The sequence below is a fragment of the Nanorana parkeri genome, unplaced genomic scaffold (assembly GCF_000935625.1).
Source record: "Nanorana parkeri isolate BGI_ZX_2015 unplaced genomic scaffold, ASM93562v1 scaffold289, whole genome shotgun sequence".
NCBI lineage: Eukaryota > Metazoa > Chordata > Amphibia > Anura > Dicroglossidae > Nanorana > Nanorana parkeri.
Genome location: NW_017306557.1, coordinates 288,843 through 315,769, shown reverse-complemented (window position 1 = coordinate 315,769; position 26,927 = coordinate 288,843). Strand labels below are relative to the sequence as shown.

General features: G+C 41.6%; 1 protein-coding gene across 1 annotated transcript in view; it reads right to left on the bottom strand.

Annotated features, from left to right (window-relative positions):
• Positions 1-479: 479 nt before the first annotated feature.
• The window catches only part of ZNF704 (zinc finger protein 704), a 57,776-nt gene continuing 31,328 nt past the window's right edge, over positions 480-26,927 (bottom strand). The window contains exons 4-11 of the mRNA XM_018557539.1: positions 18,628-18,728; positions 17,247-17,476; positions 11,075-11,175; positions 9,949-10,213; positions 8,013-8,111; positions 2,598-2,669; positions 1,577-1,656; positions 480-591 (exon numbers count right to left, since the gene is read on the bottom strand). Of these exons, the coding sequence (XP_018413041.1) occupies positions 480-591; positions 1,577-1,656; positions 2,598-2,669; positions 8,013-8,111; positions 9,949-10,213; positions 11,075-11,175; positions 17,247-17,476; positions 18,628-18,728 (1,060 nt within the window). The remainder of the gene's footprint in view (positions 592-1,576; positions 1,657-2,597; positions 2,670-8,012; positions 8,112-9,948; positions 10,214-11,074; positions 11,176-17,246; positions 17,477-18,627; positions 18,729-26,927) is intronic.

Below are 26,927 nucleotides of genomic sequence, written 5' to 3'. Positions count from 1 at the left end.
CATTCATGTTAAAATCGAACTGGTTGCTGTATCGCAACGAAGACAATTCTTCTGAAAAATGTTATGATGTACAAGGCCTTTGTGTGCTTTACACACTTCCTGATCCTCATCTAATTTTTGTTATGCTTTTTAAGCATCTTTGCCCTAGTCATCTCCAAATCTGGAAAGGTCAATAACGATGTTTATGTATAAAGTTGTGCATCTGTTCTGAGTCCGATAACATTACTGATGTACACGTGTACAATCACAAATACATGTAGGAAATGTTCAAAAACTCTGGTGAGCATTAAGCTCATACATCATCATGCAAACATGGATTGAACATCCCTTTAGTTTTAGTCAATATTTCACCTCTGTGTGAACCCATTCCTTCCCAGGTGATGGTTCCTTATCTGTTCATGGAGAGCATGATCAAAGAGCCTGAGCACTTGAGCTCTCCAGGAGTGTCTTACACAGGTAGAATTTATCACTTCATCTAGTCAGTCAGGAAACCTCTGACAGGCCTTCTTCCAGCGGCAGGCTGTACACCATTTATCCCGATTCTCCATTCCGTACACTTTACGGCATTTCTTGCCTTCACCACGAGGTTTCCTGAACAGAACAAGGAGGCGGTATTTTTTTTATTTCAGAACAGCTGGACCTAATCCATAACTCATATAAATGTAAGTCAGGGGAGAGATACACAATAAATAAAACATGAACATTGTAACTGGCATGTCTGTATGTGTTTGAGCTCTTCTTCCTAAAAAATGAAATATCTTATTCATCAGTCAACTTGATGGAAGTTATAAAAGCCAAAATGTCTATTTTAAGAGAAACAGTTGGTTGGACTCTCTTTTAAATCTTTTTTCATCTTACCCTACTCATCCTACTAAAATCACCCCCCTTGCTGTTACAATTCCTAATGTGGACTGAACTAAAAAAGTGAAAATTTTCTAACCTATTGGGAACAACTAGAAGTTATAGGAACAAGTAGGAGTGCTAATTCCGTCTAAAAAGCACCCTGAAAAATCTACCTTTGGTCTTTTATTTTATTTTTTATACTTAGGTCCTCTTGTGTTTTGAGCCTCAAAGCTGCATATTTCCAGTGAGATCATCTAAGGCACTGCTACCTGTGACTGCTATTCTCACAAGATTTAAAGTGAGACTTGATGATGTCACTACTGTGCTGCGCACTGTTCTGCTTGCCGGAGAGAAAATTGTACATGAGGACATGCAGTGCAAGGATCTCCCTGCTCTGGCTTGATTCATTCTGTGAATCTGTGCTTTCTCCACCTGTCCTGTTACTGCTTCAACATTCCCCAACCAGTCATCCATTAATCAAGGGGGCAACTCTTACACGAGGCAGCAAAGCCCTGTATCTCTACCAAGATGTCTGTCTCCACACAGACAGTGCAGAGAAAAGGCATGGTAAGTCAGGAATGGGAAAAGATCAGCTGCAGGGAGGCCACAGGCAATTCTGGTAACAAATCATTTGCCCTCCTTTTTTAGGAAAAGCTTAAAGGAACAGGTCCTCTTTTAAGTATTTTGTACTTATTTTGACTCTCCAAGCTGGCAGTGGTTTAGCTAAATGTACCATACCTTGTTACTGCAGAAGTTCTGGTAGAGGAAGATAACACCATCTGAACTGGTTGTGTATGTTCCTGGGGTTTTGTACTGCACGGAAGACAGACCTGAAAACATAATGAACACAAATATTAAGATACAGTATATTACAGAAAAGGGTTTATTTTCAGGATTATGCCAACTGTTGAGTAGAATACAGACTTTTCTAAAACATGTGAAGCTCTCCTAGGTATTTTTAGACATAGACTGATAGTTTGGCAATTCTGGTATTTGTCAGAGCAGACTGGTATTGAGCTCCTTTAAAACAGAACTCAAAAGGGCAAAAATAATATTAACCCTTGCAGTGGGGCTACCCCCGCACTGCAAGGGGTAAGTACTTGTTTTCATCTATGGAAGAAAATAAAGATATACTCACCTGGACCTCAGTGGCTGCTAGACCAATCTCTGCAGACTCTCTCCTCCTCCAGCGACGGAATGTCCCTCAGCATCCTCATGTCCAATACAATGTAGACCACCTGAGTGATGGGGGAACAAGGCTGCAGGGATCAGTCTAGCAGCCAGTTGACTCTGAGATTTAAGGTGCCCATACACTGCACGATTCTCGTGGGAAATCCCGTAATCGTACAAGAATCGTGCAGTGTATGGAAGGCGTGCGACCGTTTTTACGGTACGGTCGCACGTCTTTTGTCTAAGGAGCATGTTCGAAAACCAGCCGAAAATCTTATGATTTTCGGCTGGTTTGTGGCATGCTCGGGAGACAATTGCCGAACGGGCCGTTGTGCGCACGCGCACACTGCCCGTTCAGCTTTGCGGTCATCGCAAGCCCGCCCCTCATACTGCCGAGTCTCCCTGACATATGCTAGAGCTGCAGATGTGCCAGATATCCTCATATCTTCTGGTCATGTCCTGAACTGCAACACTTCTTGTAAGAAGTGAGGCGCATTTCACAACAATGTAAAGACCCAACCTTCTTTTTACTACACCACAACTCTATACCAAAACGCTTGCAAAGAAAGTCGATCTTGCCACACCTTGTCAATGCACCCGATAGTTGTATACCTGCGATGTGGAGGCAACCTCAACCTCCTTCCATTCAGATCTGGCTAAGCAAGAATAATGAGATTGAGATTGAACGTATGGAAGATCTAGTAGTCTCTTCCAAGGGGACACAAGTTCTGGTTCTATTGGAGTGAATTCTTTCTTCTCTCTTCTTTTCTACCTTGCAATATGATGAGCTGTTGAAAGGGAGCTCTACTTAACTCACTGCAGTGCTCTGGGGGCCCGGGATCCGGATGGGGGAACTTGCTCAACCCTTATTCCCTCTACACTGTGTATTTCTGCCTGCCCTCTACACTGTGTATTTCTATTCTCCCTTTCCCATTTGCTATACTTCATTTTTTTCTTGTGTTTTTCTTATATCTGGATGTGTGTTCCTTCCTTGGGAAATTTCTTAAAACTATGGGAGTATGTTGGGAGACTATTGAGTCACACCCTAAAAATACTTATTTGGGAAGGGGTTCCTCTTCCTGTTTTATGCTCACTCCTTTTAATCTACTCTCTGAGTATTCACCTAGCTTATATCATGGCTAGGATTTGGCTATGCAGCTCTGAAAGCACAAATAGGAGATTTGATGGGAACTTTCTACTTTCCCATAGCAAATATTTTGGAATTATATTCTGAATTCACATGTCATACATTTTTGGTAGTATATTTTCTGACGACTGATTGTAACTGTGTTTTTCAAGTATTTTGTATGTTGTTTTTGTGCACCATTTATACTGTATTGAAGATTGAAATAAAGAATGTATAAAAAAAATGTTAAATGACTTTTTTACATACAAATTGACTATCTACAAGCAAAACTGTTCTGCAGTATTTAAAGGGAAGTGAAAATGGTTTTGGGCCAATCTTATTTCATCTATTTTATATGTTTATAACTTTTTAAGTTGTTGTATATCTCTCTTCTTTTTTTACTATATATGAAGTCTTTGTTTTACTTTTAATATTTAATATTTAATACATGGCAAATGATTCCTGAAACTACATCACATCTGATTGGTTTAAAGCTGCACCAGATGCACTGGAAAAGGACCTAACGCTGGATAAGGAAATTTGCTGTTTCAAACGGGCTCATTTTACACCACCGTGTTGCAGTGTTGTGCGCTGAAAAAGTACACCATCCAAAACTTTTTTTTCAGCCCAGCAGGGTGCATCATGGCACAACCACATTGCACTGCATTGTACCTATATAACCTAATGAAGTGTCACTCGTGACATTTCAATAATGTTCTAACAACAAAACAATAAACAGCAATGGGCTGGGATCCTGTGTCTTGTGTCTCCTGTGTCTTGCAATGCACATCAGCAGCCATGCGTTGTAGCGCAGCTGCAGGTGTGAATCGGCCCTAAGGCACTTTTTGTCTGACTTAAGCTGAAACTTGGACTGAGCCTTCTATAAAGGATGAGAGACTAATGAGTCATTTAGCTATGTAAACAACAGGCTTCTTTCATCAAGAAATCAGACTAAAGGCTTTAACCAGGTTTGGACCTTGAACGTAGGAGATCTGCACTAAAAAACCTTCAACAAAGATCATAGGGCATATCTCCTGCATCCTAGTTCTCTTTCCCCATCAAAGCTCCTCTGCTGCTATTATCAGCAATTCCCAGCTGTCATTTTCATCCTTGCTCGGTAGCACAGCAGCTATAGCAACTCCTGTATAAAATGACACTTGCAGAAAGTATCTGCTAGTGTCATTGATAAATACAGTGCAACAATGTATTTACTCTTTTCAGATGGCCTTTGATCTACATGTGACATCAGTTAAAGCGGACCTTTACACTCAAAAATCACATTCTACGAATGCATCCCTCTATGTATGATGATTAATAATAACATAGACATGTCATGTGTAAAATTATGTGATTGTGCAAAATGACTTAAAGTGACATTAAAGGCAAAAAAATTTTCCCTCCCCCAATGTTAGTGTTAGCACTTACCTTTAATTATGTTTCTTAATCCGATCTTCTTTCCTGTCCTTTTCATCTGTCCCTCCAGCGCTGCGGCGGGTCTCTGATCCAGCGCTGACTCCTCTGAGCTTGCTGGCACTTCCTGCCCCACGGTGTCTGCACGGTGTCTCTCCTCGCATCCCGGCCAAAAATCTGAACTGCGCATGCACCCGCCCCAAGATGCTTTGCGGCCACCCGAAAATTTTTACATTTTCGGAAGACACAGGTAAGTATTAACCCATTTCAAAGAGTTTTTGTTTACACTTTTTGCATAAATCTACTGCTTGCTGGCAGCAGATATATGAAAAAAAGCTGAGGCTTTAATTATCCTTAAAGATTGCCAAAGCAATGCACACTGAGATTGCCTTGTCATCAGCAGAGCATTGCTGGGAAATCTCATCTGTAATCTGAGGAGATCTCAGGGAAAGGTCTTTTCCTCCCCTGAGATGATGTGCATGGTCACATGTCCTAGTCACATGTCTAGTTACATGTGCCAGAAATCTGGACATAATAGAAGATCTAGTAATCTCCCATGTCCGCTGTCAGAAGACTGAGGAAGAAAAGAGAAATAAGCTGTGCAAAGAATACAAAGCTGGCAATTATCTAGAAGTATGTGTTTGTAGATTGTCATTACTAAACATTTCTAAAAGGTGTGTCTGTTGTTGTTGGGTTATGGGGTAAAATCCACTTAAAAGCAACTATTAAAGGAAGGGTTAAATATGTTCCTATGCACCCTCTAATTAAACTTAAGTTAACCCTAGTCATTCCTAATTAAACCCTTCTTCCCCCCTTCCCCCATTAACTTTATTTTTTGTTGTCATTAATATTTAATCTTGTTTTAGTTTTTATTTAATTTGTTATTTTATTTGGGGGGAAATGTACAAATTGCTCTTGTCTATAACGGGTATACAGGTGTGAGAGTGGAAGTAATGAAAATGGAGCCTAAAGTTTAACCTGAATGCTTAAATACTGACAGTAAAATATTATTATGCTTCTAACAAAAATGTTATTACTTTTTCAGTCCTGACCATGGAATATAAATAAAGAAATAATTTACAAACCACTAAACATTTAATATAATTCAATCCCCTATTCTCTGTCACTGTACACTGAGTGGCCAGATTATTATGACCACCTGACGTTTGTAGGCAAATTAGCTATAATTTCGCGCTGAAGTTGCCAGAGGGCCAGACCATTATAAATAGGGAAGCAGGTTGTTTACCACGACAGTAGAAGTGATTTTTTTCTGAAGATACGGATAAACAACGCGATTTAACAACCTTTGAACGTGGGATGATTGTTGGCGCTCGGAGCCATGGAGCGAGTATCAGCAAAACAGCAGAATTCGTTAAATGTTCTAGTGCAGCTGTTGTTAAAGTGTTTAAAGACTGGACTGTCAGCCGAAAATCAGGGTCTGAACGTGCGAATTGTGGCCGTCAGCGACTAGTCAATGTTAGGGCAGAACGGAGAGTGGCAAGACTGGTGCAAGACAACAGAAGGGCAACAGTGCAATGTCAGATTCCTCGCATCACCTTTCAACATCTCGTGGAGTCACGCGGCGGCCCAACGAAGTCATCTCGTGGAGTCAACTCGTGGCCCAACAAAGTACCAATGGGGTGGTCATAATAATCTGGCCACTCAGTGTATATGTTGAAGTTGTCCATTCACACAAAGGGTGTGGGACTACCTTATTTCCTGTGTCTGGGTATTGTCTATAAATACTAATAGTTCAAAAAGAAAGAAATTATGCACAAAACAAGTATACAATCATTATAAAATAAAAGGACAGACTAGCAGATTTTAGCATAAAGTGTATTTTGAAATGCCAGATTCTTTGTTTAAGCTGGTTTGCTCTGTCTCTACAAAGGGCTCCACAGCTGTGATCAATTGTAGTCACAATGTAGGAATAAATGTAGGATAATGAAGTCGGAATAGCAGCAATTCTGTTGTCTAGCCATAAAGTCAACAATTACATTCATGAACTACCCAAACAATTAAACAATTTCTGTGGCACACAAGATGTGATTTCCAAGCCATGCCTAATTTTTTGGACTGGGTATGGTGCCATTGTTAAGCACTGAAAAGACAGTACCTATGAACGGGGCCAATAGCACTATAGATGGGCCACTCCTGAAGGATTGTATGAAATTGTTCTGAGGCTTCTAAATGTAATTAGAATTTTTGTTCAACTTCCTCTTTTGTATGTACGAAATAATCATGCTCTCTATATGGAATCCAAATTAATATATTGAAATGGGTATTGGGTATGGGTATTATGTTATTATGACATTTGTGCCAAGCAGGTCAGAAGCTGTTACAACTCAAGGGAAAATAATTTGAACTAGCAGATATCATGACCAGGACCTGATAAGAGAGATGTTTTGAATGTTCTATATTATATAATGCCAGTCAATTTTTCTTTCATAGGTAAGCCTTGTAATATGAGTATAGTTATAAAAAATTTATTATTAAGGTGTTTGGTTAAATAAAAAGTTTAGTTTTTGTATAAAAAAAAATACAGATTACAGCAATGAAGAAGAAACAGGTGATATATTATCCTTTCTATGGAGTATTCTTGTTTATTGTTTTTTCAGAACACAAAATAGATCCCTTTTACCTATCCTTCATCTCTCATTCTCCTCTCCACTCTAGATGCCACCATCTAATGCCTTTGTCAATCCCACAGGGTCCAGTGTGTGCATCCACTGCTTTTTGTAATAAACATTTTGGTCTCCAATGCTCTGCTCATCCCTTCATATCTTTCACTTCTGTTCACAGTTGAAGCCCAACTTCAACTGAGGTTCTAACCCTTCTTTAACCAAAACTAAAAAAGGTTTATAGAAGAACTCCGGGCACAATTTTCCTTAACCCTTGCAGTGGGGCTACCCCCGCACTGCAAGGGTTACGTGCCTATTTTTGTCTAGGTGCTAAAAGAAAAGTTATACTCACCCAATCCTAGGAGTTGGCTTGCTCTTAGACCGGTCTCTGGAGCCTCTATCCCCTTCCGCTGCAGTGGTCTAAGGTCCCGTAAATCATCATGTTCTATACACAGTGTATGGTTTGCGTGAGTATAACTTTTTTTAGTACCTAGACAGAAACAAGCACTTAATCCTTGCAGTGTGGGGGGTGTAGCCCCATTGCAAGGGTTAATAAAAATGTTACCTAAAGTTCTTCTGTAATTGCAGATGAGGATTAATGTATCCATATATACTGTATGAGCTAAATGTTACCTAAAGCTACGGGCTATAGCTGAATCAGGAGACCACTTAATTTCTCTGGTTACTATCTAACCCTGTGTGACTGCTTTTTTGCTATACCCATTATATCGAATGTCTTCCACTGTCCTACTCTTCATTGTTTCTATTCCCTCCTCATTGCTTCCACTATCTTTCTTTGATCTTCACCAGTCATGTGATCAGTTCCGCTTATGTTTACTCACTGAGGTGCCATTAAAAGTAGTTTGAGGCAGAGGTCGAGAAACACTGAAGTTGTTGACGTTAATTCGCCTTGAGCTTGGAATGTTCACCAAAGGAGTAGCCTAAAAGAAAACAAAAGTAGACTTTATAGTTATGCTATCAGGCATAAGTTACAAAGGTACAAATAAATACTGTGGACCTGTGGGGGATAAAAACAAATCTTAAATGGTGCTGACTGTAAATAGAAGCCACCTCCATGTGCCTGAACACCACCAGTGCTCCTTTGTAGAGCATACCAGGACCCTGAAAACCCAGGGTGCATTTACTAACTAAGAGTTCTGATTACTCACACTGACCCTTCCCACCCTGCCCTTTATATATTACTATTGGCTAGTAGGGTTGTCTATCGCAGCGATAGGCTGATAGTAATTTTTAAGAGGGAGGTGGGGGCAGCGACTAAGAAGCTTGGGTGATAACTGAACTACAGGAAACAATTTTTTAGGAATTCTGGGCTACTCTGCAAGAGAGCTGAGATGGGGTGCAGGCATGTGCGGGTGTCTGGTTTTCCCCTCACAGCTTTGATTAAACAGTTTCTAGAACTAGTTCCACAGTGTTTTTGGTAGAAAGGTTGTACTCAACTTTGGATTGGCCAAAAGATGAAACACAGCTAATGGTGTTATGTTGGAAATATATTAGTGACATCATCTAAATCTTTTGATTTAAATACAAAGTTCTGAAGCTGGGCAATCATGACATGAAAGCTATTCCTGACCATGTTGCATCCATGAAAAAAATAATAATAGCACATCTATGGCTTTGCCGTTATCAAGTTGTCGATCTCTTGCTAAGCTGTAAGAAGGCTGTTGAGCAAACCTTCAACATTATAAGATGATGACGTGGCCCACAACTTACCTCCATTCAGGGAAGCCAATTCCAAATATTGACAGACAAGTGACCAATACAGAACAGATGCAGTCTCATTTGTGACATCTTGTCCCATTTCAGACCCACCCAACACAACAGATATATAACACCAAACCAAAAACCATAGACCAGTCACAACTAAGAACTAATTGGAGATTTTTTTTTGCTGTTCTAAATTCTCTCTCTTACTCATTTTCCAACAGTTCCCGACCTTCAGACTGAGCAGATGAGCTTCTCCATGGTTTCCCGATTCTCATAGTTGTCTTCAGCTTCAAGCCAAAACAAAGGGAGGACACATGGTCCTCCCTGCCCTTGAAGCCATTTCTTTGTGGTGATGAGTTTTGGTCTTTCCTTGTAATGGTGAACGCTCATATCCAGAATTCAGTGCAGTGTTGTTAAGCATGTCTTCTGGGACTGGGAATTAAAAATGAATGATGGACAGTGTACAGGGTCAAACAGAATGAGGTAAAGTAAAAATGTATGGGACCTCTTAGAGCAAAAAAATAAAGACTTGTCAATGAATGGATTCAGCTTATATATATATTTTGTGGAGATAAATATGATAAATATTTCCACCATATATAGAGAATAGTGGATGTCTATGTGACCACTCACAAGCACACCAAAAACATCATATTAAATGTCTTTGGTTGCTACATTTAAAGCAAATCCCTAAATGCTACACACTTTAAATTATTCCAGATGCAGTACAACTCTTAACACCAGGTTATTTATCCATATTTTGGCACCATTCTGCTTTTTTTTTTTAAACTCCTCTCACTGTTTATACATAGAAAACCCTTCATGAGACACCCTTTTCCCCCAAGGTATTAGGGCAGGAGAAAAAGCACTGTCCCAGTTACACATGACAAGAAAGAGTCTTTCCAACACGGCAGATAAATGTGGCAGATCATTAACATGTCCAAACCTGATTTTCACTATAAACTTTTATCAGCTCTACGAACCTTACTATGATCGTAGGCTCTATTCATTTTTCTTTACAGAGATGAACTTACGTTGATGTTGATGGTTTACCTGATAAGCATGATCTGAGTTCATCAAGTAGTAGGTGTTTGGAGCTGATCTACTCAGACGGGTATTTAGCTTGGTCTCTGTCTTGGTACAGATTGTTTCACAACTTCCAGCACTGGGAAGGATTATTGTAGACGGAGCCGATGCATTGGTTGGAGATACAGCAGACACGTTGTAGAGCCCTTCGGTGCCAGAGTCATTGTTCAGTCTGATCTCTGTGTAATAAAAGTCCTCTTCACCATCACAGTCATCAGATTCTCCACTGCGGCTGAAGACAGAAACAAAGTTCAAGTGGGTGTATGGAAAAAAAGACATGAGTAGTAACAGTAATCAGCGGCATTGCCTGAATACCTCTGAATACAATGCAGATTCAGAAAACAGTATGTATAGAGCAGAGGTCCCCCAATGCATTAAGTGGTTTCATCTGATAGCATCTATGTCACTCTAGCACACGGTAGCAATCTAGGGTCCAGTGAATAGAACCACAGCCACTGTATTTCTTCAAGAGAGTACAGCACATCGGTGCTGTAGGCTATAGGACAGGTATTAACTCTTTTCTTTACAGGGAGCCCTTTTAAAAAAAGTTTTCATCCAGCAACAGTTACTTTAATCTATCTAGCCTGCTTTAAATCACGGCAATAGCAAATTAAAAGATATATATATATATCTATACACACACAGCATCTGTTATTAGGTGCACTCTATATAAATATCATCAATGTGATCTGGTAAAAGAAATGAACATTTTAGTTGAGTCAGTAGGAAATCTAGGTACAGTGGGTAATAATTTATATCTGTACATTTTTCAAGACAAGTTTTCCAGAGATTCACTCTCATTATCAGGTGAGAGCAGCACATAAGAGCACTAATGGGCTACAATCACCTTAGCCGTGTGAACATCTTCCATTAGCTTGCACCTGTTAATGGAAACATTAGGTTCATAGACTGATTTGTTTGGTTTCTGTCCTGCTCCTTCTCTTGGTATTACCAGTGCGATCTCCTACTGACTGTAAAGGTGAGATCTTCAATTAACAGTTACACAGCTAAAAAGAATGATCATTATAGCAAATACCAGATAAGTCATAGCTGATTGAGTCCACAGAATACAGCAAGTGTTAAAGTTGGTTACCCCAGGTGAATGGTCCGAATGTGCTTCTTGATCCCAGCAGCAGTGCTTAGAATTTTCCCACACTTCTTCCACAGACATTTGAACATTACTTTCATTGAGTTCTATGAATAAACAGGGCATATTCTAATTATTGTGTACAAATGGATGAACAGTTGAAACTACAAAAAAGCTTTGGGGCCCATTTACACCTATGTGTTTAAATAGCCATTGATGCATGTGCACAACTCTGCCATTGTTTATAATGGTGCTAATGCACATGTGTTCTTTTTTGCTATGGCGTCACACCTTATAGGCTTTTGATGGTAATGACAGTGCGTGTCAACACATGACAACCCATCTGCCCAAAAATTTCAGGAAAATTAAGACACATAGGTGTAGGTATTCAGTTTGATTAATAGTATCATTAAGGAACACATTATACTGCAACATAACTGAGTTAAAATACATAATTTTCTTGATTTGTATTTAAATGTCATTTTTAAGAGCAACATTGTAGTTCAAATACTCAAATTCATTATAAATAAGTCTCGTGGACTTGATTAGCTGCAAACTGTATAGTGTATAGTAACAGATATTGCCAACAATAACCAATATATGAACTGATAATTTCTGAAATATGATATCTGATGACGGAAAATTGGCACAAGTCCATCAAGTTCAACCAGAATAACAATCACTTTTAATTGCAACAATTTTGTAAAAATCTAGAGATTACTTTACATTCAGTTCTATGCTGTATGAAACTGTAGTTTCTTATTACCTACATACAAAATATGTATAATTCAACAATGATAGATGATAGAAAACAGGTCATCCTGCAGAAAGAATCTGTCCATCAAAGTGATTGATGTAATGTGTAGCAAACTTATGTTGGTGTGAGCAGGTCTGACAACAGACACATGTAATAATAATGTTATGCAGCCAATGACTAACTTAAAATGACATTGCATCATCAGATTTAATGTTTAGCTAGTTGTCTGCAGCCATACATCATATAGTTTGTGCAGTTGTGCTATAGGTATATGTGAGTGTATTAATATGTATAATATACAGGACTGTGCAAAAGTTTTAGGCAGCTGTGAAAAAATGCTGTAAAGTAAGAATTCTTTCAATAATATATATTTTTATTGTTTATTTTTATCAATTTACAAACTGCAAAGTGAGTGAACAGAAGAAAAATATAAATCAAATCAATATTTGGTGTGGCAACCCTCTGGCTTCAAATTCAGTATCAATTCTTACACTTGCACAAAGTCAGGTGATTTGATGATTAACCAATTATACCAAGCAGATGCTAATGATCATCAACAGGGATCGGCAAGGTGTCCGTACACGGATACCGTTGTCCGTGATTGGCTCTTACAGGGTCCGCCACGGCGAACAGTACAGAATTTGGTACGGTCCGGGCCCGCCCCCCTGTACAGTTGGTACCTTCCTGTGCTGTGCACATGCAGGACAGGTTTTTTTTGGGGGGCAGAGCTTAGGGAATTAGCACTGAGAGCAAGGTGGGAGTGGAGCAGAGCTCACAAGCAATCTTTATATAAATGTTATTTTAAACTTCTTTGTACTTGTGGAACTAGGCCAGAGACTAGACAGAGAAGGGGATTTATCAGAACCGGAGCAGACAAAATCTGGAGCAGCTGTACACAGCAACCAATCAGCTTCACTTGTTCATTTTCAAATCAAACTGAAGAGAGAAGCTGATTGGTTGCCATGCACAGCTGCTCCAGTTTTTGTCTGGTCCAGTTTTGATAAATTCCTCCAGAGCGTTTTTTGATGGTTCTAGTTTAAAATATACCTTGGTGTCCTTCACTAAGGGCTGTACGTGGGAAAATGTCCGCCACAGCCTTGGTCCGTGCCTATCCCTGATCATCAATTTCATAGGTAGGTTGAAACACAATCATTAACTGGAAAAGAAACAGCTGTGTAGGAGGCTTAACACTGGATGAGGAAGAGCCAAACTCTGCTACTAAGGTGAGGTTGTGGAAGACAGTTTCATGTCACATGTCACACACCATGGCAAGACTGAGAACAGCAACAAGACAAAATGTAGTTCTACTGCATCTGCAAAGTCTCTCCCAGGCAAAGATTTTAAAACAGACTGGGGTTTCAAGATGTGCTGTTCAAGCTCTTTTGAAAAAGCACAAAGAAATGGACACCCTTGAGGACCGTAGACACATTGGTCGCCCAAGAAAACTTAATGCAGCAGAAGAAAGACACATCATGCTTACTTCCTTTGACATCAGAAGATGTCCAGCAGTGCCATCAACACAGAACTGGTGGAAACCAGTGGGACCCTGGTACACCCATCTACTGTCCGGAGAAGTCTGGCTAGAAGTGGACTTCATGGAAGAATTGTGACCAAAAAGTCATACCTCCGACATGGAAACAAGGCTAGGCGACTTGACTATGCATAGAAACAGATACTTATCCATCATGAAATACCATTAGAGAGGCATGCGATTGGCCCAAAATGTATTCTGTAGTAGGAGAACGACCCCAAACATATAGCCAATGTCAGTAAGAACTATCTTCAGCGTCAAGAAGAACAAGGAGTCCTGGAAGTGATGGTTTGGCCCCCACAGAGCCCTGATCAGTACCAGTAGGGTAGCCAGTTTATACAATATGGAAGGCAGGTAACGTAGACCAGACAATGTTGATCACAGACAGGCAGATGGCATGTACAATTCAGAAGGCAGGTAACAAGAAGACAGCAAGCACAATTCAGCAGGAAGAAATAAAGTGCTATCAGGCAAGATTCAATAACGCCAATAGAGCCAGTGCTTGCAGTTTATCAGGCAGGAGATGTAACCCAGAGATCTTGGTAGGGCCTATAACAGTAAGGCAGACTGCATGCATAATCCAGCAAGCAGGAACCATAAACCAGGTGCCAGTCATGGGTTGGTAAAAGCAAGGCAGACATTAAATATGTGTACAGGCCAAAACAAACACAGCAGAAATCACCTGTAGGTAAGGAATGTGTAAGGCAGAGTATGATGGCATTCCTATATGTTTACCTCTCTCCTGTGCTTGCTTCCTGTATTCTAGCCATTTCCTGATGTATAAATAGAAGTCATGATGTCTTCCCCAGCAAATGGCACCTGCACTCTTTCATTTCCGGGTACCTTTTCTCATCAGTCCAGTGATCTCTACTTGAAGATTACGTTCAACAGGCTGGCTGGAGTCAACTGAAATCTGATTAGTGACTAAAGCTGACCAAACACCTACACATTTTCTATATATTTTTTTCTATCAGCCTATGGTCAGATGGAAAAAGTGCAACAGATTCCTTCATCTATGCTAAACTGTGTGGATGGAGGAATCTCCTGAGTGGCCAAGCTTCAGTATTTTGCTAGTCGGCCCCGCTGGTTGTAAAAATACCTGAACAATCTGATTGGATGCAGGCATTGTTCAGGTATTTTGACAGCCAGCGGGGCCGACTAGCAAGATACTGAAGCTTGGCCCAGTGGAAGATTCCTCCATCCACACAGTTTAGCGTTGATGGAGAATTTGTTGCACTTTTTCCATCTGACCATAGGCTGATAGAAAAAAATCTATAGAAAATCTATAGGTGTATGGCCAGCTTAAGAGTTTTTGCAATTTTCACATCATTGCCTCAATTTGCATTGCATTAAGACTTGGCATGTAGTAAATATACAGCTGGCATGTGGTGCTACCCAGGGTACTAAAAAAGTTTTCATTTGTTTCATCAAACAAAACACATTTATATGCTATTTTGTATTCTGCCATTGGCGTGTTCTAGAGGCAGGGCACCTGAATAAAAGTTTTATTTTTATCATACTTTTTAACATGTTTCTTTGCGGCTTAACAAAATAGGAGTCTTTAAATGGTGCGGATATTGGGGAAAATGGGTGTGGTTACGGGGGTGTGGCCACTAAAGGTTGTGGCCACTGAGGGGCGCTGTAAAGCTTTCTCGCACAGGGCGGCTAAAGGCCTAAGGCCGGCCCTGGTGCTACCCTGCAATGCTGCCTCTGAGGACACAGTTATGTGCACTGTTGGTCATAAAGGACTACTATGAACATTTTTGATGTGGGGGAAATACTGTTGGAATTTGGACAGCAGTTGTGTACTGCAGGGCTGAGAGAACTACTACATGTGCAGTTGAGAATTGTACATATCTAGTGACTTGCAGAACAATTTATTTTTTACAATAATTGAATTCCAAATATAGTGCACAAACCAGGCTACGTTTGTCAAGAACAATGTGTGATGGCATAGTAAAAAGATCACATTAGCATTCCACAGGCAATACAGCGTGACATATAACACCCGTACATACATTAAAGAGCATTCAACTCATAAAGCAACGTGCACTGACACCAGTGTGGAAGATAGGGTGATCTTGAAATGATATATGGATTGTGCTTCATCAAATCGACCTTGAGATTTCACATTTCAGAAAAGTAGAATTATTGGGGAAGGCTCTGAGAATTACAAGTTTTTAGGATCGGAATAATGATGGCACACAACACTTCTGACTGTCACATTTTAGGCTCAGTCACCTATCACCACCTATACTTCTCATCCTTGTACAGTCCTTTCATGTAAAGATTTCAAATGCCAACGAAAGGCTCAGCACAGCTACACTACAAATTGTTGTATATGAAAGAAAAAAATGATTATGTGCAGCAAAGAGTGGTTTTCTCTCTGTATCCAAGTTGGAAAGATTTTTCTTAATGCATGGCAAGACAGGAAGTGAAGGAAAATATCCCCACAAAAGAAAGAGAATGCAAAAAAAAAGAAAAAAGGAGGTTTTGCCCACAGATCTACTTTAGTCATTACACGGACTTTCTGTTGTAGGTTAATGAAGAACACTATCAAAAAAGATATTTGCAATATTAAATAATAATACATATAATATATATTGTTTAAATTGGGTTTAAAAGGTAAGCACTTTAAGGATGCATCTACACGTAAAATCTATTTCAGGGCTTCCTTTGCCCAATTTTAATAAAATAATGTTCAGGTCACGCAAACGTTTACCTTTGCAGGGTTTTTTTTAGCATCTCACACAAAACAAATGCTCCTGACTTGCTCTTGCAGCATTGCTGCTGGGGCCCTAATCATCAGGCCCTTGACTGTTGTCACACAAGTTTTCTGATCACTTGCAATGCACACTCTGTACACATCTTGCAGCTCCTTGCTGCACTGGCAACTCCTGGGCAGAGACCTCCTAACCCTAACATCCTCCCTGGGTGAAGCCCAGAACCATTGCCAGCATCTACACTGAAAGGGGTGTGCACACCTGCAAAAATCAGCATGCTGGTTCTCAACAAAATGTGGACCTAGGATTGAAGGCTTCATCCCACCCAAGACTCTACAAACCTCTGAGCTCTAGACCTCTGAGCTTTAGAACCCAATCCAGGATTTACCAATCCCTGAAGAACCTGAACATCCATTTTGTCCCCATATGAAACAAGCATCCCAGAGCCCCTCAACCTGCATGGGTTAGAAACTGGGTGACACAAAACCAATTTTCTACTATGACAGGGCACTGACAATGTCACTTTGTAAGTGTAATATCCCTTACACAGTAATAGTTTTAGTATTTAGTTTTAGTATTATTAGCCAGTGTGTCTATTTTTCATACAGTTTCTCTCCCATGCAGGTTGAGGGGCTCTGGGGTGCTTGTTTCATATGGGGAAAACTGGATGTTCAGATTCTTCAGAGATTGGTAAATCTCAGAGGTCTGGAGCTCAGGTTTGTAGAGTCTTGGCCGGGATGCTGGCTCCATGTTCCCTCGCGGCACTGCCACTCAAAGGTAATCTCCCTCTGACCTGAAGTTTTGGTATCGGTGGTATCAGAGCATTTGGGCAAGTACGAGTGCTAGCCCAAATACTCGGCATCGGCACCGATACCAATACTGTAGATGCATCCCTAGTTCTTATAAATATTGATAGCCAGTTATAGTTCCTTCATTTAGAAACAAATCCAGCCCCTTTTTTAGCAGCAATCTACTAAACTGGCTAAAACAAGCTCCTATGTAACACTATTCTACTCTTGCACAGCTCTTACTATAAAGAACCCACGCTACTTTATAAGAAGAAAGAGATGTCAGTGGCTCTGTAAAGAGCTCTGTGAAGAGTTACGGATTTATTTTGACATTTTATTTAAAAAATAATTAATTAAAACATGACACAGTTAGGCTGACCTTTCTTTTTCTTGGGACAGGATCTTCAAAAAGTAGGTTGCTGGTGTCGGTGTCATCAGCATTGTCGTCTGGATAAGCTTTACTTCGGAAGTGTTTGAAATTGTCTGCAAATAAGGGGGGTGATGGAGTTGATGGATTGGAATGATCACTTGTGTTACTCCAACTCCAGCAACCACTGCTGCCATGGCTGGAAGGTGCACACCCAGTCTCTTTGCATGATCCAGTCACATCTGCCAATAGAAGGTTTACAGTATATATACATGGTCACTAGAGAGGCAGTTAGAGATGTCAACAGGAATCATTAAAGTTGAACTTTGTAAAATCGAGACAGAGTATCTAAAAGGTAAGTGGAAAACGTTCTGCTGCGTTCTCCGTATAGTGTTATATTGGTAGATTAGTAAAAAAAAAAAGATAAAATATTTGTTGAAAAAACTTAAAGTGACACTAAACTCAGGAGTTAAATCTTAAAAATGCATTCAAGTACCTTAACGATTAACAATACTGTACTGTACCTTTCTTGTGCTTCACTCGGCTGTAGATCCTCAAATCATCTCTAAATTCGTGCTGACACTGTCCTTCCTTGAAACTTGAGATTACTGTCCATCATGGCAGCGAGCTTGGAGTAGTGGCTACTTTACAACACACACAGGGACCATGGGGAACAAACTTAGGCACCCTCCAGAACGAAGGACAGTGTCAGCACCAATTCAGAGATGATTTGGGAATCTTCAGCTGAGTGAAACACAAATAAGCTACATTTTTGGTAATAGTTGAGGCACTTGAATGCATTTTTTAAATTTAACTCCTAAGTTTAGTGTTACTTAAAAATAAAATTGACCCAAAACCATTATGACGCCCTTTTAAATGGCAGTAAGCAATATGTTAATATTTTGGACGCATGAAACAAAACAGGGGCATCTGAAAACCAGCAAAATATCATTATCCAGCCATGTGAAACATACAATGTCACCTATTGTCAAAATAAAATGCTGTGCCTGCTGGCACAGGTTTGTACCTGAAATGGCTGTGGTATAGAAGTGTTTACATGTGCAGTTGTAAGTGATTAATGTGTATTTTGATGTTGTTTTTCTCACCGATGAGCGCAGGAAGCACACTTCAAAAGGCACCTTTATCACTGCATATGGTTTCAACATGTTTGTAAACTATGCAAGTGAGTCCTCTGTTATCAGCAGGTTCTAATAAGGCCATACTCATCGTTGGCTCTATTGGTATCGAGTCATTTCTTTCCTTTTTGCACTGGCTGTGAATTCCCCATCCAACATGTATCTTTCTAGCTAGTTTGAAATGTATACATTGCTTGTTATTATTTCTCTTTACATAATTTAGGAGAGTAATATGTCCTTCTGTAAACACTACATACCAGTAAGTTGAACGGCAGGGCTCTGAACCAAAGGACTTGTAGACAAGCTGGTTAGTACCATAGCAGCTGTCACTTTATCCATGTCTATCTCTTCATATCTCCTAGAAGACACAGGAACATATATTACTTGTAATGTGCAGCCTACATTCATCAATGCCGACTCAACAAGTCAAAGTGAATTAACCATCAACTTTAAAGCACATAAACTTGGCAACAGACATAAAGTTACAAATTGACTTTGGATAAACCATTTTGCCCTGCTGCTGTCATAAATAATTAAAACCCTAAAACACTTACCTGATTACTGGCTGTTGGCTCCCTCCCTGTCCAACCTACTGTCTCAGAGAACGCACCTTGGGCCTGGGAAAAAGAAGCGTCAAGGAACCAGCAACTTGTTGGATCAGGAGGGAGCATGTGCCAATGCACAGCTAAATGTACGGAGGAGCAACGACTTCTACCCAAGAGATCAAGTTGTCTTCAAGCTTTGGTATCCCAAGCAGCAGCAAAATGTTCATGAAGTTTCACAACTTATGGCATGGCTGGCTGGGTCAAGATGAGACCTCAAACTATCCCAATAGATTTGCCGTAAAAGAGCTTTAAAACAAAAACATCCCTGACCTCTATAGCTGCTTTTAAAAGAGGGATTTCACCCATACCCACTATCCTTTATTTTTGATCTTCTGAAATTCTTTCACAAAGATCACATCAAAGGCTCCAACAAATTAGACACACCATCTGTTTTTTTTAATATATATTATTTTTTATATGTAGCACTCACTCCCGAAGGAGCAGCTGAGTATGAAATGGGTTCTCCTACCTGTTTGTTCCAGCCACCGGTCCCCTTTGTTCTGCAACAGCACAGCGACACTCACGGACAGAATGGACTCAAGTCTCAGGGTCTTTTGGGGTATTTATTTGCAGATTTAACAGGAGAGAGAGGGTTTAGGATCTGTAGGATGCCCTGACTGATTCTTCAGAGGACAGCTTTCTCCCCTAGCAACCGCTAAGGCCGATAGCACTGTGATCTGGTCCCAAGGACCAATAGTATTAGCAATACTGCGAACAGCCAGGAGGGTCCAGTAACTTATAAAGAGAAGGTTAGCTATCTCTGGACTCAGGTAAGGACCGCTGGCTTCTTCTAGAACCGATACCTGGAATAGGGTGAGGGATCACTCTTGTGGGTCCCAGACGGACGCTCTCACCAGCTCCTCTGCGGTACCTCTCAACAAGAAGACTCTCCCTCCGGCCCAGCTTCCATCAGGTCTTTTCCTCTTCAGTGTCTGGAATCTCTGTGCCCTCAGCATCTGCAACTGCCAAGGAGCACTCCAGATTAGTAGTAGTATCCTCTTAGAACAAGGCACCCAACACCTGCCACGTGTATGGGGCCCAAGCAAAGTTCCTATGGTGTCCTAGGCCTCCAGGCCCCCAGCACCTGCCATGTGCTGAGGCCCAGGCCATTTGCTTGCATCACACAGACCTCCTAGGGTGAGGCCCTAGGAGGGGAAGAGACCTCTGCACAGTATCCCCAGACCCTTTATTACCTACCCACAACCATGCCTCTGAGTCATCCTACTCAGGGATTGGTCAGGGTCAGGTGCATGGTCATAGTCTGAGGATGGATCCTCCCTCACTGTATGCCAAGGCTCCCTTTTCCTCAGCAATAAGAGGAGCAATCAATCCAGCAGACTCAAGGACACCTATGGAATGCAGAGCTCTGAATAATCAGTATCTAGACTGGTTACAGTCCAGACATTCTCTAGATTTAGTAGTGACAGTTTAGAGGGCGCTACACTCTCCCCCTACTTAAAAATGGCCTTGTCCTCATAGGCCAGGAACAAAAACTGCTCTTAATCCTAAGAGCTGGGCATCCTACAGCAAAAGTGGATGGGGAAGGGTAAAAAGGGTAAACTGCCAACAGGTAGTTTTACACATGTAAACAGACTGCCAGAGGTAATAACAGTTGTGAAATTCACAGTTAAGTTGCATATCAATGGTTGTCAAAGTAATATCTCAGTAGTGTAATAGTAGCTCTCACCGTGCAAATCAGCCGCTCAGTGACAGGTACTCTTACATGAGCAAGGTCATATCAAATGTATCAGGAGTAGGTCCCTACAACTGACTATCTAGTAGTAATAGAATCAATTAGGTCAAACTTCACAAATAGTGCAAGGTAGTTTGCTTGAAGTGCAGATCTCTGGGTTACATCACCTACAGAGGAATAAACAAATACCAGGCAATATACACATTCTCTAGTATCAAAGCCTTGAAATATCATTCGCTTGAGAATGATCTTTCAAGATATACATATTTTCATCACATTTCAATTGAACAGTAGTGCTTGTAATACTTGACTATTCGGTGACTATTCAGTAACTTAAAGTCCATCCTTCTACTGCCATCTAGAGGTGAAAGAAATTAGTGCATCAAATAAATGTCTGCAATAAGAGACTGTAGGTTTTGATCACGAAGATCTCTGCTAGAATCCTGAAACAGAACAGAGAAATAGCATCCTATCTGACTATATAGCTATGGGCGGCCAAACCACAGTATACATTTAGTCCATTTACACACAAGAGTTCTTCTTGGTAGAAAAAAACCCGTTACGAAAAAAATCAACCGTCGCAAGCTGTCCTGAGCTATATCTGCCTAACCAAAGGGTCCAGCAAGCTGTAACAAAGGCAGAGGAGCCCCTCCACAATCCAGTAGTGACACATCACAAACTGAGGTAACTTCATTCAGTATTGGATAAATTCAGACTTGTCTGCCACCTAACTTAGGCAGAGTCCAGTCAATGTACAACAGGAAATTTTTTTTAAAAAACAGCAAACAGTAGGGTGAAGGGCAACTGAAGGCAGAATGCTCACTTGTAGAAGTGTGGATCTGGAACTTGCACCATCCTGCCTTTGGAATCAAATATGTTAGTGGAATATTCTTGATCCTTGCGACCAGCCTTTACCACCACCACTTTATCTTTGAAAATGTAACGCCCCAGGCTCCAGCTCTGCCTGCAGCACAGGAACTTTTCCCAGAACTTTGTGTAACTTGCATTCCTGCAGGGTTTGGGCACTCCCAAACCTCGTTATCACACCAAGCATTTCTCTTGACTTCTATCTCTTCCATCACAGCTTTAGGCACATAGGGGTACTCATATCCATACTCGAGAGTGACCCTCTTATTCACAATTCTCTGAAGTCTGGACAGTCTCGGTAGCTCATCCACATTCCCCTTTTCCTGTCGGGACACATGAATCCCGAGCCCTCTCAATTAGGTCTTTATGGGCCTCATTGTGTGCCACCGCTTGTTTATAGGTGCGGGGTGGCGAAGATTCGAGCCACCGCTCGTAGTAGGCCGGATGAAATCCCAGTCCCCTGGCACTTTGTATGATCTGGGCACTATCCACCCGGTCCTCCTCTGCTGGTTCTGTAACTTTTTCAGGGAGTTCGTCTTCCGCTAGCTCTCCCCATGACCTGTCTATCTGAGGTAGCTCTGAGGTCTCCCCCTCCTTAATGTACCGCTCCAGCTGTTCTGTACTACAGGGGTTCCCCTCTGGCTCTGGTTCTGGCTGGGATGTTCCTATCTCCGATCCCCCACCACTAGCAACCCCAGAGGTCTCACCTTCCTGCAGACACGGATCTCCGAACGAGCTGGCAGGTGCATCCAATTTCTTCAGCAGTCCGATCAAGGCCCCTCGACCGCAGGAGTGGCCGATCAGATTCTGCCCTTGTGTAGATGAATTGTAACTGTTGTCGGCATCGGTGTGGTAGTGGATGGAAGTTGAGGCAGGTACCTCACAGCCGCGGGTCTGCTCAATTCCTTTGCCTCCCCCAATCCACCCGGTACACACTCGGTGGTAGGTCCGATGCGATGAGTTCCGTGACGCAATCTCCACAGCAGTCACAGCGACTCCATGCTTTGATGAGTGCAGAGAGTTTCCCGCACTTTCCGCAGGTAACGGCCAGGTGCTCGGTTCCTCTGATACTGCATAACGCCACTTCACCTCTGAGGGACATCCTCACTCCGGTGTCAGTTAATGTGGCCAAGCTGGAACTCAGTTCTCCATTCCATCGACTCATGTACACTGGGTCCGGTGGGCTTGGAAACGACTGAACTCTCCATGAAGCTGTATTGCTCCATCTCTCCTGCTCCACGTGGGCCGTCTTCCCCTGCAGACTGCTCGCGTATGCACAGGTCAGTAGCTCCGCCTTCTTATCACCGTTCTGGCGCCACAGCTTCCCGCCGGAAGGTTTCCTGCACAATCAACCCTCGGGTTGCTGGCAGAAAGTGATTAGGTACTAGAAGACCCTCTTTCCTGTAATATGGCTCTCTTACATCAATATACTCTGTAACAGTCCTTTCTTGGGTTCCCAAAAAAAAGACAGTTCACAAAATACTTGAAAACGCAAAATAGCCCCTCGCCAACACCCCACTCCCCCAACGCGATGGCGCAGTGCCGGATGAATGAAGATGGCAGTGAACAGAGAAGCCAATGCCTCCTAGGATATGTGATGTCAGTATCTCAGGAGACTGCAGTAGAAGGCTTCACACTAAGAAAGGAGGTAGTAGAAGGAGAATTGGAAAGAATGAGGTGAGGTAAAGATGAGAATCATAAAAGGAGTGACAGAGGAGAGAAGAATATGGCAGTATATAAACAGTAATAAGTGAGCCACATTGCCCAACCTAATGAGTGACACTCACAATTGGGTTTTCATCATATTATAACCTATACAGTAAGGACTGGCTCTTTCTAGTAGGCACATCAGCTGGCTACCCTTTCCCTTTCTTATTACTTAAAGTGACATTAAACCCTCAGATTTTTTAACATAAACCAATATGTTAACAAATCTGAGGGTTTAATGTCACTTTAAGCTTTGTAAAAGGAGTCTTGCCATTCCACATGAAAAAACTTTCAAGGTGGTATGAGGTCCTTTCTCTGATCAGTCTGCTCTCTCCTCGTGTCAGAATGCTGCTTGTCAACACATGTGCACTGCAAGAGAGCCCGACTGGATCTGAGTGTTGCCCCTCCCTCTTCCAATTTAATTGCTGTTGTATAGGGGATTACACACCCTTTCCTACATGAACACCTAACCATCTCTTTAAAAATAGCTTTTAAAGCTTGAAAGTTGACACTTAACATTTAGGCTAGTGTCACAAAGCAAGTTCTTCTGTTGGGGACATATTGCTGGCAGCAGAATCAGTCCGGGGAGGGTTCTACTTGCACTAGCTAATGACATTTCACTGGTCCAGCTAGCGAGGGAAAAACGCCATAAAAACAGGTAAGTGGTTTGTTAGCAATCCTTTAATTGGCAAGTTGATACCAGTAGGAGTATTGTTTATGTGACATGGCATTCTATGTCCGAGGGCATGCATCTGTGTCTGTATCAATGTGCCAGTTCAGGTCGGTGTGTAGCTGTTTGCAGCCGCATCCTGTCATAGAGATGTTCAGGCACGTGGCTACACGCAGCATCTGTCCCTCCCGGGCACAGATCTCTGCACAGACGTGCACAGCCATACTGCTTGAATGAGGCCTTAAACGTGACCTTGCCTAAATTAAGCCCTGTTTAACATCCATTACCGCATTACTGCACATCTATTAATGTGCATTGTTGCGTGTTAACGTGCGTTGGGGTATGGCAGCTATACATGGCAACACAATGCAGTGCACCAAAGTAAACAATGGGTTCACATCTGTGTGTTGCTGCATTTGGCAGGCTGTGGCGCTTGCCAAACACAACCATTGCAATCAAGGGAATCGTGTCACAACCACATGGGCACGTGGTTGTGGCATTGCAATAGAAAACCAGAAAAAAACCTAATTCAGAAGGAGGCAGTATTGCCTCTTGAACGCCAGCCACTGCTCTACCACCCTGTGAAAAGCAATTGACTGCGGATCACTTTTCAGAGAGGCAGTGAAGACTGCTGCCTGTATGAACAAGGGAGGACAATCCCCTTTCCACAGTATACTCACCTCATCTCCCTCCAGGAACAAATCTGGTGCATATGATGCAAAAAAAAAAAAATCTAGTTAAAAAAATGGAGAGACAAGGAAAAGGAAGATAACGGGGAGAAGACAAGGGGGTCAGGGAAAAGACGAGGGGATTAGGGTGAAGACAAGAGGGATTAGGAAGAAGACAAGAGGGTAAGGGTGAAGACAAGGGGGGTAAGTGAGAAGACAAGAGAGGTAAGCGAGAAGACAAGAGAGGTAAGCGAGAAGACAAGAGGGGTTAGCGAGAAGACAAGGGAGGTAAGGGAGAAGACAAGAGAGATTAGGGAGAAGACACTGGGGTTAGGATGAAGACAATGTAGTTAGGGAGAAGACAAGAGGGGTTTAGGATAAGACAGGAGGGGTTAAGGAGAAGACAAGAGGGGTTAGGGAGAAAACAAGAGGGGTTAGGGAGAAAACAAGAGGGGTTAGGGAGAAGACAAGAGGGGTTAGGGAGAAGACGAGAGGGGTTAGGGAGAAGACAAGAGGGGTTAAGGAGAAGACAAGAGGGCTTAGGGAGAAGACAAGAGGGGTTAAGGAGAAGACAAGAGGGGTTAAGGAGAAAACAAGAGAGGTTAAGGAGAAAACAAGAGGGGTTAGGGAGAAGACAAGAGGGGTTAGGGAGAAGACAAGAGGGGTTAGGGAGAAGACAAGAGGGGTTAGGGAGAAGACAAGAGCGGTTAAGGAGAAGACAAGAGGGGTTAAGGAGAAAACAAGAGAGGTTAAGGAGAAAACAAGAGGGGTTAGGGAGAAGACAAGAGGGGTTAGGGAGAAGACGAGAGGGGTTAGGGAGAAGACAAGAGGGGTTAAGGAGAAGACAAGAGGGGTTAAGGAGAAGACAAGAGGGGTTAGGGAGAAGACAAGAGGGGTTAGAGAGAAGATAAGAGGGGTTAGGGAGAAGACAAGAGATTAAGGGAGAAGACAATGGGGGTAAGGGAGTCAGAAGTTGGGAGGTAAAGAGTGAAGCAAGAGATAGGAGCAACTGACAGAAGATCTAGAGTGGGAAAGGATGAAACTAAAATGACGAATGAGATAGTAGTGTGGGAGAGAGAGCACAGATACCGACTGAGAAACAGAAACTGCTTTCCATTTGCTCTCTGCTCATTTTATTCACAGCTGTGATAAAACGGATATTGAGCAGAATGCTTTTGAAACATATCTGAAATGTTCTTTTATTATTGCAGTAATTTATACAGACCATTCTCCTTATCTTTTGCTACAAGTGTTTCCTAAGAAGTTTGTTGAGATAAAAATGGAATTTTGCATTTCATGCATGAAACTCTAAATTGGATTGTACATTGTTATGTCCCACAGGGTGACAAGTTGCTTGGGAGTAGCTGATAGAACGGGTTTAGTACCACTCTGCAAATAAATTTGCGAAAATGTATTGAAGATGGACTGCCTTCTCTTCAACATGAGTGTCATGCAGCTGCAGGATACCAGACTGAGAAAGAATAGAATGCCGCACAAATGGCTATTTAAGCTGTGCTGATACGGAAGCTGTTATCACTGACATCTCTTGATAGTGCTAGTTACTTGGCTGTCTTTTTAATCCAAAGACTTTAATAATGCCAAAGTCCCTGACTCAGAACAAACATGCAAGTCAGAAGTTCTGACTTTATTTTAAACTCATGGAGGCAAATTAATAGAGGCAAAAATGAATGTTCTTAATATATTTTCTTTTCATGTTGAATGTAACATTCGGAAAATACCACATTATGACCACTAGATGAAGCTATGGAGTACACAAAGTAAATATTTCTTCCCTATGCTCCTCAGCTCCATCTAGTGACCATAATGCAGTATCTTCCGAATGTTACATTCGACCTGAGAAAAAAAAAATACTAATAAACAGAAGGAACATTCACAGAGATTCTCAGGATGCATGGTTCTGTGAATTATTTATAAATAGCCCCCAAAGTATTAAAGTCAGAGGAACAGGAGGATAGACAAGTGCATAGCTTTCAGAAGGAAGCCAACAATGGCAACATCCAAATATCGTTCAGTACAGATTTACTGTGGCCATAATTCAGTGCAGAGCCATAGTTAGCTCCTTTTGCGCCCAAGGCAAGAACAGAAAATGGTGCCCCCAACAGATCTGCGGTATGTGACCTCATGCGCCCTGCCTCCAAGATGGCAGAGCGCATGCGCAGAATGTGCTGGTGGCCAAACCCAAGATAACATAAAAATTTGTTTTGTTTGACAAAACTAGTGAAAACATTTTTAGTTTCCGTTCATTTCGTCTAAAAAATTTTTTTAGTCTTTGCTCATGTCTAGTAATGTGTGTGTATGTGTGTGTTTGGGGGGGGGGGGCGGGGTT